Source organism: Vipera berus, assembly GCF_964194415.1.
Source record: "Vipera berus genome assembly, chromosome: 1".
NCBI lineage: Eukaryota > Metazoa > Chordata > Lepidosauria > Squamata > Viperidae > Vipera > Vipera berus.
The window spans coordinates 54,712,886-54,731,166 of NC_138202.1; the positions used below are offsets into that span (position 1 = coordinate 54,712,886).

The 18,281-nt window shown below is 36.5% G+C and overlaps 1 protein-coding gene across 4 annotated transcripts in view; it reads right to left on the minus strand.

The window, feature by feature from the left end:
- Window positions 1-18,281, minus strand: part of MIPOL1 (mirror-image polydactyly 1) — a 194,512-nt gene that overhangs the window by 41,766 nt on the left and 134,465 nt on the right. For all 4 annotated transcript variants that reach the window (XM_081336215.1, XM_081336216.1, XM_081336217.1 and 1 more), the window contains one exon: window positions 8,556-8,650. In XM_081336215.1, the coding sequence (XP_081192341.1) occupies window positions 8,556-8,650 (95 nt within the window). The remainder of the gene's footprint in view (window positions 1-8,555; window positions 8,651-18,281) is intronic.

Here is an 18,281-nt window from a genome sequence, read left to right on the forward strand (position 1 = left end):
AAGGGCTACACAAACCAACCATGAGCACGCCCCTCTGTTGATTATGTTCCTGCCTCCATTTTCATACATTCATTTACACAAACATGGCCTTTGTGAAGTCATGCAAATCCTCGTACATCCTCTATCAGTTCTGACCAGAAGAAAAGAGTGATGCATGGGCAATTGAGGAAAGAAGCTTGGATGGCAAGATGAAAAGATTCTCTATGATTGATTAAACATAAAATGCAATCCTTTCCAAGTGTTCCTAAGGAGTTTCAATATTCACAACCACATTAGTTGGTACACATTTCATGGCCATGTGGGCAATCTGCTTTTGGCCAGAAAATGGTCTTGATCTTTGAGTATGCCCAGAATATATGATCATGGGTGGGCAAGAAATTAGCGGGAGCAGAAGCAACTTCCTTCCTTCCTGTTAGCTTCTGTACTGAGTTTTGTAGTGGGAAGCTGGCAGTGAATATAGAAAATCTCCCTTCTCTCCTCTCCTTCTCTGTGGCAGGCAGGTAAGTGGCTGCTGCTGTGTAGGGGAGGGAACAAGGGAATGCATGAGGAGCCCTGGTGGCATAGTGGTTAGAATGTAGTATTGCAGGCAAACTCTGCCTGCAGCTTGGAGTTCGATCCTGATAGTACTCAAGATTGACTTCCATCTTTCTGAGATAGGTAAAATGAGGACCCAGATTGTTGGGGCCAATATACTGACATTATTAACCTCCCAGAGGATCTGTAAAGCACTAAGGGGCAGTATATATATCTAAGTGTTATCTCTATTCCTATGAGTGACTGGCACCATGCAAACGTAAAGGGACTGGACCATTTCTCTATTGACTTTCTCCCTGCAAGCTTCTCTCAAGGAAAGATTTTGACAAGTTTGGAAGAATTGTTGGCAGTCATATCAGTTCTTTCCAGCCTCCCCATCAATTTGTGGGAAGCTGTCAGGGAATGTTGAAAATGAGAATCACATGCCCAAGGCTGACAATAGTGGTGTGGTGGTGGTGCTGAACAGTCTCAGTGCAGAGATGATGAAGTGTCAAACACCCTCCCCCCCAATGTCACTTCCTCAGGAGTAATGGGTCCCAGCATTCTGTAAGATAGCTCATTTGAGGTATCTTTGCTGACAAAAGTTTGCTCTATGATTTGCCCAATTGAAGATTATAAAATATCATATGAGAGCTTTAGTAGAAAAAATATTTCTTATGTATTTAGTATTTTTTCCCTTTTGGTAAGTTAAAAACTTGTTAAGTAGTCACTTTTGGAAATTTTCTGGGAGTCACACAAAAGGTTTTGGCAAGTTCTGGGTAGTTCTGGGACCTCAGGTTTGTCTACCTCTTTTTTTTTAAAGTGTCCTGGGAGAGGCATGAATCTTCTCTGATCAATATCACTGTGGAATTGTAATGTACAAGAAAATATAGGTGCTGATCAGACATTTTAGATTTGATCTTTTTGTTGGAAAGAATTAAGCCACTAGAATGGTTAATGGCTAGGAAAATATGATAAAAATCTAATTAAATGAATAAAAAGGAACGACTCTGAGATACAACTGAAAGCAAATTAGCTTGATGAAACTGAGCAGTGTCTAGATAGGTGATAAGCTTCTGGGATGTTGTTTTGAATTCCTTGATGGCCGAGTAAGAAATGTACTAGATAAATAGAAATGAAATGTCAAGAATGTATAGGTTTCTATGAAGGCGCTAAGAAAAAGTTACTTAAAGATGGATAAGATTTGACAATTGTAGAAACAAATAGTCAAAACTAAGAAATTTCAAACTCAATTACACCTCCTCAGTGATAATGGCTCCTTGGTTGAAATGCTCATGGCAAACCTCTGAGGAAATCAGGGTGTTGTTTTTTTGTAAAATCCCACACATTATAAAATTATACATAGAATAAAATATTCTCTCTCTCTCTCTCTTTCTCTTTCTCTCTCTCTCTCTCTCTCTGTGTGTGTGTGTGTGTGTGTGTGTGTGTGTGTGTAAAATCGATGGCAATATATTTCTTATATTAGCTGGATATCTAACCACTGGTATCTCAATCAAGATAATCAGTTTCAATGACGTATATATATAGTACTACAAATGATTACTGATTTGGAGAAATGTGTAATACAACTAAAAATTAATTGTTATCCAACATGGGATATTTTATCCATCTCTTGAACAACTAAACAACTAAATCATATTTTCCTGATGTGCAGGGGCAGCCATGTGGGAGATCAAAAAAGTCAAAATAGTGGCTTTTTATGGGCACCTTTTTATGTGTTTGGCATGTGATGCTGTAAAAAAGAGGCAGAGCTTCAACTGTATGGTCACAGATCCCAGCATGACTTTTTGACACCTCTGTTTCCTGCAGATGCACCTGCTTATTTGTAAGCAAGTTTGTGTTCTCCAGATGCTTTGGGTCACAATCCCATGACTTGGTCATGTTGGGTAGGGTTGAAAGAAACTGAAATCTCAGTTGTCTGAGTGTTGTCTCCTAACACTATATTAAACTCATTGCACTAGGAAAAGGCAAATAATATTGCTGCTTTTTTTCTGCTTAAATACTCTGACACAGTTAACAAATTAATAATCAGAAATGATGGAAAACAGAAGAGCAGCTGAATAAAGCCAATAACAAATTCATAGACATAATATGGGCATGCAAAGATATTAGAAATTTGGAGACTTGTTGGAAAAGAAAGATGGAAAGAGGGGCTGTATAACACCTCCAATGACTATTCATTCTCTACTGAATATGTCTTCCCCCCATCTAGCATCATTCAGGAAGGCTAAACTCTGAGATTTTGGAGTACATCTGTTCAGGAGGAACAAAAAAAAGCTATTAAAACTGTTGGGAGCCATTTGGAGGACAAAATCTATGGACATGGGAAGTGTTGTACTTCTTCCTGCTGATTCTCCTCGGCAAGTCACCTCCAATCTCTGGAGTAACAATTACAAGGGAAACACAGACATGGGGACCCCATGTTCTTTTTGGAATTTCTATGTCTAACCTAACCAATACAAAAACAAACACTGAAAAGCCTGTTGTAATAAAAACACTTGTCTGCTGAGGTCATGAGGAAAATAAGCCTTCAGTTTTACTGTCCCTTTTTGTAGTTATACAAGAGCTAGTATCATAGTTTAATGTGAATTTTGTATGCCATAGTGCATGCAATGTTAGTAAATGAATAGAATAATTGATTGTTGAGAACTTCCCAGTCTTTTTTAAACATCATCAGAAACTTCCTAAGATTAAAAAACATAAAAAGGCATTGTGAACACTGATTTTTAAAATTATCGTATTAAGATATAATTTAACACCTAGTGCTACCTTATTTTTTTCTTCGCACCATTTCAACTGTGCTGTATCAAGTTGCGCTAGGTTAGGTTCTTTCATATTAACAGAATAAATGGAGACATATCACATTGTGTCCCACAGCAGAGAGTGGTTAAACAAAGACCTCCTCTTAATGGCAACGGAGAAAAAGATTATTTCTTCCCAGCATTTAGCCTCCCACCTTGTATAAGTGGGATGGATCTTTTGTGGAGCAGTCTAAAGCATAAAATGAGACTGTCAAGTTCAAATACCATTTCTATTGTATATAATACCTTCTTTTAAATCTATGCATGTTTTTGCAGTAATTCTCATCTTTATTCTACAAAGAGATCTCCAAAATGATATGAAGATAGACAGACATACAGAAGGAGTAAAGAGAACACTTTCAAAATAACCACATTGACACATTCATTTCAGTGTGAGCAAATTTTCTAGTTCTATATGCCCCCCCCCAAGGTGGATAGCAATAGTACTTAGACTTATATACTGCTCCATAGTGCTTTAGAGCACTCTCCAAGCGGTTTACAAATTTCAGCATGTTGCCCCAACATTCTGGGTCTGCATTTTACCAACCTCAGAAGAATGGTAGGCTGAGTCAACCTTGAGCCGGTCAGGATTGAACTCCTCGCTGGGGGAAGAGTTAGCCTGCAATACTGCATTCTAACCACTGTGCCACTATGGCTCCTAAAGACAAGGATGGGGATGTTCCCCTATTGGAGATCTGTCCTTTTGGCTACTTTAGCAGCTACTGTTTCCAGGCCAGGGATATGGTTGCAATAATGCTACATGAGAGTCTGTGTGGCTATTACGTGCCTGACTCCATAGATGACTGATATAAATTGGGCTGTAGAGACTAATTAGTGAAACCGTTGATTGTTCATCTTGCTACCCAGCAATATGCCTTTCTAAGGTCTTTGATCTTGTCACAGGGTTAGTGTAGGATTCTCCCTGGGAAACTTCAATTTCCATGCTCTAGAGGTAGGGTCCAAAAAGACTCAGGAATTTATAGCTTTCTTAGTAATTTAATTTAATTTAATTTAATTTAATAATATTTCTATACCGCCCTTCTCCCTGAGGACTCAGGGCGTAACCACAAGCATGTCCCAGTAGTAGCACTATTCGTATAGATGGCTACAAGTTGATGTGGTCATTTCCTCTGAGCAAAGTGCATGTGATTTGGATATGGAAGATATTATCCTCGGTTCTTTGCTATAATTAGATCGCTTCAATAGCTCAGTGGCATATTTGGTTTCTGCTAGAATATCCAATTTCCAAGACTATGAACTACCCAGAACACTGAGAAGGGTGGATATAAATTTTGTAATAAAAATAGGTCTGGCAAGATTCTGTTTATAGGATGTGAGCAAACGAGCAACTGAATTTTGGCTAGATTGTTCTATGTTGTTCTTGGCCTGGCAAACCTTTTGAATTTTGATTTGTTGTTGTTGTTTGTTGTGTTTAATACTTGCATGAATGGAAAGCTTGTTTATTTCCTGCCCAAGAGCTAGTAGCAAGGCATGATATTTTTCTTAAGCCATCACTTTGAAAATCAAGTAGTCAAGAAGTCTATGAACAAGTATTTTCTGTGAGTGCATCAATGAGGTTGTAAAGAAAAAGAGCATGGCATGGAAGACTGGATAGGTCCAGGGTACTGGGTGGTAAATTAAATGACCAACTTGCTGAGACTTGTGCACCTGGTCATTTCAATGGCTAAATCAGTTTTAAAGTCCAGACTGTTGAGATAATGTTCAAAAATAGCTCAAACAGACACCTCTCTAATTCACTAGACTATAGGAAGCAGGGGAAAGCACAGCCAAATCAGATTCTGTTCTTACAGCCAATCTTAAAAGCAGCTTTAGCCTTCCTGTGAAATTAACTACATGGCTGGTCTACCCAGTGGACCTGACATTAACAGACACAGGAGTGCAGTCTTTGAAAGAAGGAGGACACATACAAAGCACCTATTTTCCACTTGTTAAAGCACTAATATGATAAAACAATGAAGTATTAAATCATTGTTAAAATAAAGCTGCCCCAATTTCTCATATGCACACAGAACAACTTCCAAAGCAACTGCATGAGCCCTGCAAAAGACATGGCTGCTTTAATAATCCAAAAAAAGATCCTTCATACCATCTCCTGTGCATTGCAGGACACCTCTTTCAAAGGCTTTGTATAGCTCAGATAAAAATAATCCCACATTTTTTTGGATTAATCATTCTTTTTTAAAAGCCTACAACATATATTATTTTTTGCAATATCTTTATGTTTTTTTGTGTTCCCTTTGACAGGAAGGATTATAATTTACCTGCCTATCCAGTTTTTATTATTTGCATTAATCATTGCCAAGAAAATATAGCAGTTAGAAAATTAGAATATTTTAACTGGCAATATATAGTTTATGACAGTTAGGCAAAGTATTCAATAGTTCTCCATTATTGAATCAGATTAATAAAAACTGTTCATGAATAATAACAAACAGAATTCATTTCACTAAGACTCAATTTTTCACAGAGTTGGGATAAACACCCTTTTGCACTTTTTAACCCTACCTCTTTCCTTCTTACATAAAATAGATTTTATTAATTTTTTAGAAAACTTATCTTTTAAGAAGAATTAAATTTAAATTGAGAATAACATATTCTTGACTCTCCTGTCATAATCTGTCAAAATGTTCTTCATGGTAGCAATTTTGAAGCTGTTTGACCAGGGTTGGATTACAGAAAAAGCTAATAGTGCCTGTCTTAATTTGTGCTTTTCATAATATAATATTTACACAATTTACTACATTTTCCCTAAAACTGTAGAAACTTCTTAAGAGTAATCTAGGCCTATGGATATTCATTAAATAAAATAATGAAGATAATAATGAAGATGATACTGAAAAATATACATTTGAAAAGTATTCAGAGATGATTTGTATATTTAAAGCTTTGATGTATACACTATGTTTTAAGTAAGGTTGGCAAAGTCTGCCACAAAAATTTAAGTGATTAACGCATAAACAGTCTGAGAAACTCTGCTCTGAATCCTTATTCTAACACAAACAGCAAAAGCACTTTGTTAAGAGTTGAATGGGTGCCTCATTCATTACCCACAATGCTAGTGAATTACTGCCATTCTGAAATGATGAAGGGAATTTAAAGGATAGCTCACAGACCCAGCTGCATAAGTACCATACCCCACACTTTTTTAAAAAAAAGTATGTTTAAAAAACTCTAGTTCCTAAGGAAGTTAGTAATGGCATCTGTCTCTGGAAGCTGCCCCAGAATAATTCCTGTTGATGCCAAATCGGAGGCTTCAACTGGTGCAGAATGCGGCCGCGCGAGTTGTGATGGGGGCTTCCCGATACTCCCATGTAACACCTCTACTCCGCGAGCTGCATTGGCTTCCGGTTGCCCTTAGGGTGAGATTCAAGGTGCTGGTGATGACCTATAAAGCCTTAAATGGCTTGGGTCTGGGTTATCTGAGGGAACACCTGCTGCCGGCATCAAGCTCCCTTCGTCCCGTGCGCTCCCACAGGGAGGGCCTTCTCAGGATACCGCCGGTTAGGGAATGCCGGCGGGTTATTCCCAGGGGAAGAGCGTTCTCTGTGGGCGCGCCGGCCCTATGGAACCAGCTCCCCATGGAACTTAGGACTGCCCCCGACCTTCGCTCATTCCGCAGGGACCTGAAAACTTGGCTCTTTGAGCTGTCTGGCCCAGGCTGAGGGGTTTTAATTTTTATTAGGCTTTAGTTTTAAATTTTGGGGACTTTATTTAATTAATTGTTTTAATCTGATTTTAATTTTTGTATGTTTGTTTTAATCTTCCCTGTACACCGCCCTGAGTCCTCCGGGAATAGGGCGGTATATAAATTTAATAAAATAAAATAAAATAAATAAATAAATTGGGCTGAAAAACCTGTCCCATATACCTGCACATTATGTGCAAATAGGGCTCAAAGATATAGCTTAAGGATGTCACATACAGAAAAGCTAAAACCTGTTATTTATTGTCCCAAAGTGTAGAACATGGAATCACGGACTTATATTACAGGGAGGCAAATTCCAGTTGAGTCATGGAAAAGTTCATTACAATATGAGCAGCTCACCATTACAATCACTTGGAAGAGGCTGAACAGCTGTCTGTCACAAGACTATAATTTGTATTCCAGCATTGAGCAAAAAGTTGGACCAAGTGGCTTAAGTGGGCCATTTCAAATCTATGATTTTTTAAAATTCTTTTAACATGCCAAATATTTAAAACAAGCACTTTCTGAAATGTATTAACAGATTTAAGCTAGAAAAAAGAATGGTTTATGGTTATGGTTTATGTCTATGTCCTATAAACCAACATATTAATTGAATCCTCTTGCAAACAATCTGTAATCAAGGCAATATGCCATCTCTTTGGAAGCTTTTCCTTAATTGTTAGAGAATTGAAGCAATGCCTTTAGATGGTGAATTAAAATCTTAGCTGTTGTTAATATATTGCATATAACTTGGAACCATTAATTCAGCTAGAATCTCAGCCAATATTCCAGAAAAATAGACAAAGGTTTGGACTGGAATGGATAACTAGCCAAACTGTGGCAAGCTATATATTCCCAATGTAACTGTGGGATAAAACTTTGGTGGTTCTTTATGCCTTTGCAAAAAGTTTTCTAGCTAAGAAAATGAAAATATTTTTCTTTCTCATTTTTCTTATGATCCTAACCTTAAGCAGCAGACATAAGCAGACAGAGTTTGAATATTGAAAAGGAGAAAATATTTGAATCTGATGTAGCGGTATCTTAAGTAACAGCCCTGATACTGACTGACATTGGCAATCTATAACCTAAGATCTACAAACCAGACATCTCCTGAAACTAACCTCCAGTCCAAAAAATTATGTTACATCAGAAATGCTTCCTGCTTTTTTGACACTTGTTCACTGGCATTTGGAATACAATAAGGCTTGAAAAGTGCCATCCATACAGATTTCAAGCCAAAGGGCAATGCATGGGACTAAACTGTGGCTACAGCTTTGTCAGACTGAATTGATATTAAAAGGGAAAATGGATGTGGACTGGAATTCTGGAATTATTAGTTCATTTTTGTCTTGCATATTTGTAATCTTTAGGAATAATAATGCATTATTTCCCCACATTTACAACTGTACTGCATTGTATAGCAAGCTGCCCAAAGTTGCTTTGGAGAGCAAGATGGGTGGCATATAAATTTAATAAAATAAATAAATAAATAAAAATAATAGAAATGGCATTACCTGTAATAAATACGAAGAGTCTGCAGTTCTTCTTCTAGACTTTTATACTGATGAATAGCAGCTTCTCTCTCTTGTTGCATAGCAAGCAATTTTTCCTATGAAAGAGCAGAAATTGAACAAACCAGGACTATTATTTTAAACAATGGAAAAAAATACCATTTCACAACAGATGGCACTAGGTTTCATTTCAGCAGCACAGAGAATAGAAAATCTTACGGAGAGAAATAAATGTAACTGAAGTATAATGGAATGATGGGTAATTGTGCCTTGGAGTCAAGTGTAAGAAGGTATGTTATACTTCAATGTCCCAAATACAGTATTAATCAACCATATGTCTCTTAAGAAACCTGTGAATAGGACATGACATTAAAAAACTTTCTCACTGGTTGTGTTCAACAATCAAAGTCTTTCATATACATTGCTACTAGCCATTAAGAAACTAGTTATTCTAGAATAATTTATTTTGATTATTCTTTTTAATATAACTTAAGAATAAGATCTCAGAAGAATTTGAAAGTGCATAATCAGTCACAAGAAGTGAGTGCAGTATAATAATTAAGGTGTTGGACCAGGACATATTCAAGTTCATTCTTAGCCATGAGTTCCTTTTTTGGACTAGTCATTCATATGATTGCTGCAGTATGGATAAAATTAAAAGAGATTTCCCTCCCCAAATGCTGCTTGAGCTCTGGGAGCAACAGATGAGGTAAATTTAGTAAATATACAAGCAAACAAAGTGCATGATATTCTATAACAGGATAGATAATTCTACTGTTATAGTAATTCTGAGCTTGTATATGTTCTTGTTTTAGAAAATTAGAAAAACGACACACATTGACCAAAAATCTATGTATTGTAGATCCAAATTTCTCTAGAATTCTCTAACCTGACTAGTTGGTGAGGAAGATGGGCAGGGCAGGAGTTCCACAAGATTGGTATTATTCCTGAGAAGATCCTATCATATGCAACCCTCCACTATCTCTAAAATAAACTGGGAAAATGGATCAGGTCCTCTGAGAAAAAGCTTAATTCACAGCTTAACACAAATGTGAAAAAGCAAACCTTCAAAAGCCATCTGCAGGAGATTCAGACAGTCAAGGTTTAAAATTAATATAAGACCTCTGAGGAACTAATAAACTCCATCAATATCAAGGGAGCTCCATTTTGTGTTGCTTGAAGTTTTCAACTTGTAAAGGCAGCTGTACCTACAGTATAACTTTTTTAGTAGGCTGCTCTAGCTGGGAACAGTATCATAATATTATGAATTACTAGAAAAAAATATTACAGCCAGAGCATTTTGATTCTTTGTCCCTTTAGCATTATAATCTTTCTATTTTGTCCTAGCCCTCCAGATTTATTTATAATACAGAATATATTGAGGTACAGATGATTAGATACAGCTATAAAGTAGGCTTGGGAATTGGGGTATGTATGTGTAAGAAAATGTTCATTCTAAATCAGACCTGGGAATTTTATGGCCCCTGGGCCACATCTGTCTGTCTCTTTGGCTGTCCCTATCCAGCCCGCATGAGGTCAATTGAAAATTAGAAATCATATGTAAATAAGTGCATGCCTTGCATGCAATACAACTGCATTGCTTTTATTCTGGAGGTGACTGCTATTTTTTTTTTTAAAAAAATTACATACATGCACCTTCACAACCCTATTGGTTTGGTCCTCCACAACTGTCCCACTTTCTCAGGTGGCCCCCTTAGGAAAATTAATTGACCACCCCAGCTCTAAATACAGTGGCACCAGCTTCCTATCACAAGTTCCTTTATTGATGAGTTTCAGTGATACAATTCTTCCATAGTTCTAACAGGCAAATCTTGATTTCTGGCATTCATCAGTTAAAATTCTGCTCATATGCTGAGCTGTTTAAAGTTTGAACCTGAAACTGCTTTTAGACTTGTAAACCAAACATACCAAACATAAAAACATTAACCAAACCAAACTATTTTCTGTAATTATACTGTACCATTGCTAAATAACCTTCTTAAATATTGGAGAAAGCATGTCTGAATCAAAGTGGGTGGGTTGTTCCAAGAGGCCAATAATTAACTATCCCTGATAATTTTCAGTGTGCTGTGAAGTGCCATTGAAAGGTAGACTGGGAGGAAATGTTTATAGCAGACACTCCCACTCAACAAGAGATTACCAGCAAGATTCTTTAGAGAGGTATCACACCTGATACCCTTTTAGGATAAAGGTCAGAAGACATAAGTTTTGACCCTCTTTTAGTTTACAGTATACACTTACTGACTTGGCAGTACTTCAGAAGAATAGCTCCCAGATTACAGCAACAGAAGAGAGGAAAGAATTGGGGTAAATGGATTGAAGCACATCAATAAAGAAGGTGGGGTGTGTGTGTCCTAAGCTTGCAGTAATCTTCACAACATAGAACAAAGGAGTGAAGCATTGAGTGAAATAGAAACAGCAAGAAACTTTCCAATCTAGGAGATAAAGGTAAAGGTTCCCCCACACATGGGTGCTAGTCGTTTCTGACTCTAGGGGCCGGTGCTCATCTCCGTTTCAAAGCCGAAGAGTCCAGCGCTTGTCCAAGGACGTCTCCGTGGTCATGTGGCCGGCATGACTAGATGCCAAAGGTTCACGGAATGCTGTTACCTTCCCACCAGTGGTCCCTATTTTTCTAGTTGCCTATTTTTTTATGTGCTTTCGAACTGCTAGGTTGGCAGAAGCTGGGACGAGTAACAGGCGCTCACTCTGCTACGCAGCACTCAGGATTCGACCCGCCAAACTGCCAACCTTCTGATCGACGAGCTCAGCATCCTAACCCACTGAGAAGTCTAGATCATATTAAAGTGGTCAAGCTGTTCCCTTGGTTCTACCACTGCAGAATATATAGGAAACATACAGAACCTAGGAAACCTAGGAAACAATACAGAAAATTGGATATTAGGAAACAGGACAAACTAGAATGCTTTTCTTTCACGTTTTTTAAAGGAGAATTTGATTTAATTCATTTTTGTGAATGTATCACTTTCAGTTTGAATTGGTAGAACTTAAGATACAAATTCTTCTTAGTTGTTGTCTGCACAACTAAGGAAGATTCAAGGACAACATAGAGTGGAATTTATCAGACAACAATTTCTGAATAATCTATGTGTGAAAATGTAGGCAACTGAAAAAGATCATTGCAGCACCTGTTGGACTTAAGAGGTTTTAGAATTTGGAATTACAGCTTTCTATGGCCTGACAAAAATACTACACATGCAGCTATTTTCTTAAGCATACATATAAATATATTACCAGTGCAGGATCCTGATTTTAGTTAAAAGTTAGATAAAATAGTCTGGGTGGGGATCTTTACAAGGTCTCAGTTCAGACACACAAGCAGTAACCACTAGAAAGATTTTTTCCATCTTCCACAAAGCTAAGACATAAACATGTCACCCACTGTTTTTGAGGGAAGAACTACATTATGTTTACATTTCTCTCAACCTTATACAAAAGATATACATTTTATTAGTATTTAAAAGAAGCAATAATCTTCACCCTGTGTAATAAATATGCAATATATACCTTAATTATTTAATAGCAATAACTGTGAAAGTAATAACTTTCAACCAATATTTCAACACTGGAAAAAGGAGATGATGCCATAAAAAGACAAGTATTTTAAATTAGGTATTACAAAGGAAATATGATGTAATGTACTTATTGCTATATAATATATAATATAAATAGGCAGAAACAGAGCAGATATTTTAGGAACTACATTGGGTAAATTAGGGCAATCTTTACTACGGATAACAGAATCTGTAAAAATATCAATGAGAAATCATTTTATTCTTCAGGGTAAATTTACCTACATCCATGATTCCTGCACTCCATATGTGTATAGGCATGTGGCAGTTTTTTCTCATTACAGAGGAATTATGTATTGTCTTCATAGCTTTCATAACTCTGTCAGTGTATCATCATAAAAATAGATCAGGATGCCTTTCCTATACTTTTTACTTTGGTCAAATACATGATCAAATTAACCTAATTAATAACATTCAAAGTATTGCCCTGATTCAAAGCCACCTTTAGCCACAGGGTATAGGGCAGCAAAACTGAATGGGTGCCAACTCCACCCCTCCTTATGAATCATTTTAAAAATACAAATCTTTGTATCAATGGGAACTGGCAGTATCAATCAATGTAGCCTAGAGTGCCCTATGCCCTTCAGCTGGCACTGCCATAGTTAGCAAAAGTGCAACATAGGCAAAAACTGCAAATCATCTCAAGTATGCAACATTCCCGCCCAAACTCAAAAGAGGACCAGCAAAGCTTGGACTTAAGAAAGCAGGTGGGAGCAAGGTCCCAAACACACTGAAAATCAAATCATGCAACTGTTGTCTTGCCATAGGGCCATGAGTTTAAACACATGCTATCTTTTGCCTCTTCTCTGTAAAGTTAATCTTCTGCCATGGCCTGACAGAGTTATATATCCTTATAGGCCTCCTACAGTATTCCCCAATTTCCCCCCATCTGACCCTTCTCAGCTTTCAATTTCTGTTCCCTCCAACTGTTTCCCCTTCTCCCCTAAGCCTTTTAAGAATCATTTAAAATCATTGCAGATTTTAAAAAAAATGTTTAAAATACTACAACTTTATGGTAACAAAATTCATACAATAGTGTTAATAATAATAGTGTTAAGTAACACCAGCTGCCTGCAATTAGTGCAGGTTCGCATCCCACCAGGCTCAAGGTTGACTCAGCCTTCCATCCTTCCGAGGTAGGTAAAATGAGGACCCAGATTGTTGGGGGCAATTAAGCTGACTTTGTAATAATGCCGCTTGGGGGGTGTATGAAAGCCCTAATAAGCAGGCATATACATAGAATGAAGGCTACTGCTAAGCTTGTAAGCCGCCCTGAGTCTTCGGAGAAGGGCGGGATATAAATGGAATTAAAAAAAAAAATATAAGCAATAAGTTAATAAAAAGTACAAAAGGAATCCTGGCCCACCCATTTGGGAGTGTGGATGTGCAGACATCAACATAATCTTCATACTGACCACTGAGTGACTGTTATACATTGCCCTAGTGCTGAATAGGGTAGAATGGAGACAATGAAAGGGATATGGTATTCCATCAATCTAGATCAAGGATCTTCAAACTTGGCCCTTTTATGACTTGTGGACTTCAACTCCCAGAATTCCTCAGCCAGCATGCCTGGCTGAGGAATTCTGAGAATTGAAGTTCACAAGTCATAAAAGGGCCAAGTTTGAAGACCCCTGATCTAGATGCTGTTAAAAAAGATTTGGAAATTGTGCTTTTCTATGCATCTAAGAGATCACAATGTAGGACAAAGAAGAAACGTCACTAGAAACTGATTTCTTTATAGAGATTGTATAGATTAAAATACCAAGTTCCAAAATAATTTGTACTTGGGATAAACTCTGACCAAAACACTTTAATCTTAGTAAGAAAAAAAAAATAAGAAAGCCCCCCCCCCCCGAAGTGGTCACAGTTATGGGAACCCTCACCTATGTTTACATCTACCGGGTACAAGCATGTCCTGGTCAATTATAACATTTTTATAATTCTGCCTTGGAACAGTTGGTGATGTAATGTTTCTCTATTGTGAATCACCAGGGTCCATTGGAGTTGGGTGGCATCCAAACTGAATAAATAAATAAAAGAGGCATGTCATAAGGTTATATAGAGCTCAAAATGTAGTGTGAGTTAAAACACCACTGAGCAAATTAGAAACAGTGACCACAATGCTATTCACTTTAATTTATAGTACACAAAAATTGCCAGGGATTTTTTTTTTAAAAAAAATATTTCCAATGGGAAAATTTATTTATTTATTTATTTATTTATTTATTATTGGGACTTATTGGGACTTATTGGGACTTATTGGGACTCCCGAAGGACTCAGGGCGGCTAACAACAATAACATACAATACAATAAATACAGAAGTTAAGATAAAATTAAAATTAAAGGCCTCTGTACAATAAAGTAAAATTAAAATTAAAATAAATTGTCTATAATATCCTCAAGTCAATAAGGAAATAAAGCTGGAAAGTTCAGAGAACTAAATTTTTAAAGAATACTCAACAAAACCACCATAATTGAAAATCAACAAGAATGCATACTATGATCATGAAAGTTAATATCAAATCTATAGTTACTTCAGTGGTTAATGTTCCTTTTCAAAGATACTGTTACAGAGTGGAAAGCCCTCTTCAGGAAATGGGAATGTTGTCCAAAGAAGAGGACCCAAAGAAGAATGTAAATTTTCATCTATCTGGCATGGAAAAAGAGATTTTGAGATTTGAACATATGTTCAATGACGTGAAAAACCAAAATGAAAAACAATTGTTTAAAAATAATACATGAAGGGAGCTGGGTAAGGAGATTATAAGCCATTAGATAGCCATAGCAATAGCACTTAGACTTATATACTGCTTTACAGTCCTTTACAGTCTTCTCTAAGTGGTTTACAGAATCAGTCTATTGCCCCCAACAATCTAGGTCCTCATTTTACCGATCTCAGAAGGATGGAAGGATGAGTCAACCTTGAGCCGCTTAGCACTGAACTCCTGGAGTGAGCAGTGAGTTAGACTGCAGTACTGCATTCTAACCACCATGCCATCATGTCTCTTATGATGATGATAAGGTTAAAGGATATTAAAAAAATTCAGATGGGTCTAAATTTTCATCACAGCAAAAGATACAGGGCCATATCAGAGTCAATGTATCTTTCAGAGTTCAAAATGAGTTTTGGGAACAGGACAGGATGCATGCTAATGTACATTCATGTCCTTGGGGCTTCCCATTGCCATCGGTTTAGCCAATGTGAAACCAAATGCAAATACAGACATTGTTTAATTTGATGTAGCATAGCTTATTTTACCATGTTAAAAACAATATATCAGAACATCATGGAATTAAAATGCTCCAAGACTACCTACATTTCTATCTAGATTACTTTCTTCTTACTAACGAGCTTCTCATGAATCAGGTCTTGGTTGTATCTGATCATACCAAATGGACATATAGTACATCCCAAGGTATATGTGTGCCATTTTTATACAAATATTGAATTTGAGTTGGAAAGCAAAAGCTATATTGTGGCCTGCAAGATTAGAAGTAAGCATTACTCATGCAATGAAAGAGTATTTGTATGGGATACATATTATATTAAATTGTTTGAACAGTAGCTTTGAAGTGAAATGATGCCTGTGATAACTAAAAGAATTTTGTAGTGTTAACTATATTATAGAACAACTTAGTGAGATATGTTTTACTGAATATGGTATTTTAGAAAAGCTAAAGGGCAGTATTGTTTACCCAGAGTTGCAGTGCTGGAAAGAATCTCAAGGATTATCCAGTACAGCCCTCCTGCACTAAAACAGAAATCATTATATCTCAAAAATCCCCAACAATTGCTTATCTGTGGCCTGCTTTAAAATGTCCATTGACAAGTTTCTATGACTTAATCTTTCTGTTAGAAATCTTTGTTTAATGTTTCATTTAAATTACTTGCTCAAAACTGCTGTCTTTCATTCTACTCTCACTGCAATAAATAACTATTGCTTTCCATCTTCTTTATAGCAGTGTTTGAAAACTGCTTTGTTCCCATAATCTCTTTTCTTCTAGACATCGAGAATGAAGACAAAGGTGGACAGGAGTAGTTTTTCTTTGATTCTGTGCTTATTTGGAAGAAAGAGGAGTCTGCTGTGCAATTTTTCCACCTTGATGCTGTTGCTTTGATAGTGAACATCATAATGCTAATGACATAGCCAGAAATAGGGTGATGCTACAGCACTAGATAGGGGCTTGTGATATAAACTGAACAGGATTATGACTAAAGTGATATTTGAACCAGAAAAAAAATTAATTTTCATTAGCTACGATGTCATGTTAGCTTCAGAAAGAAAATAAATAAGCTTCAGCTTTAAAAAAAATCAGTGCCTCTTTCAACATTATAGTTTTCAGCCATTGAATCTGTTAGGCATTTGTAGTGGAGTTTACAAATATAAAACTCATATATACTACACTTGATTTGAAAATGACATTATATCTTAGACTTTATATATTTTATATATATTAGATAAGATTGTTATTTTATTGTCATTTTTTTCTGTGAACACAATGGCACACATTAAAAATGAAATTCTGTTGTCTGCTCTCAAAAGAAAGTCTATATCTACCCACCTACATACATATATATACCTACCTACCTACCCACCTACATACATATACATTAAGGATATTTTTTGACACAACTCTCATTACAAGGCACTTATCCCAGTATTGTACAGTTGAGAGCCAAAAATGGCCAGGAATTCCATCCAAGTGAGTGAGAAAGTTGCTGCTGTTGCTGCAACTTACTTGCTTTTAGGTCTTAGCCATGAAGAAAGGGAAGTGTGAATTTCCCATGCTGATCTCAGAAAAGAAGGCTTTCATATATCTTAGTCAGAAAGCCACAAAAGTAGAAAAGCTTGTTTTTATTGGACATTCATGCATTCACATAGATATTTGTTTTTTCTGGCGAATATGATGTATAAGCAAGTTATACTAACAACTTTTACAATCTAGTTCCAGTTTCTTGCAACAGAAACTGTCGTGATTTTTTGAGAGGAGGTAGGGAACAGTGGACAAGGTGGCACCACCACTGGAATATTTTATGTTTATCAGTATAAAACTTTATATCGATGCTGTTAGAAGATGGAAGTTGACATAGAATAGATAAGGAACACATGATAGCAAGCATTAAAATAGAAAAAGAAAACTCCAAGGTTGGGATATAAGCAATAGTCATAGTCCTACTAGTTGTAATATGCAGATGACGTTGTATTGTGTGCTGAAAACTTGAATGATTTGCATCTAATTTTCTGTTGATTATATGATGCAATAAGGAGTACGAATTTGAAAATGAATGTACCAAAATCAAAATTGTTGGGTTTGCCTCTGAGTTATCAAATTGCAAATGAAAAAAATGCAAATAGAGGAATTTACATAGCTAAAGAAAATGAACAGAGAAATGCTAAGATGTACAAATGCTTGTAAAATATAGTGGGTAACCTTGTGGTCTGTAACAAAGAATGTTATCAAAATAAATGAAAATGGCTTTATATGGTACCGTTGGTACTGTACTGTATGGAAATATCAAGAGAAAGTGTTAAATGCAGTGGGAACAACAATTATCTGCAGCTGAGGAAGAAGAGATAGGTCAAAAATGTATTTTTGCTGGATGAATACAGAACTGAATACAAAAATTAGTGACTTCTGTGAAAGAAGTAGATTGACTTGATTTGGTTTTATAAAGATAACGAATAAGCACTGCATGGCAAGGGTTATATTAAGGGTTAAAAAAATGTAAGTCTGTGGTTGGATGAAGTTGATTAGAACCAAAAGAATGAAAGACAATGTATGATATATGGATGTGATGAACACAAGAACATAGGAAGCATAGGAAGATATAGAAAGATATATGTCTATATAGATTCTTAGCCATCCAGGTCATAGTTGTCCCAAAGATGCTTTTACAAAAGGCAACTGGACTTTTTCATTTTTTCCTTGAAGACATTACACTTATCATCCAAGAACCTTCTTCACTGTACTGAATGAAGCTTCTTAGATGAGAAGAGAAACAACACCTTTGGAATAGAAAGGTATTGTGAATGCTGTTGGTGTAAATCAGATATATTTAGATTTACTTTCCCCCCCTCCCCCTCCTTTTTTGTTTGCTGCTCCTTACTTTTT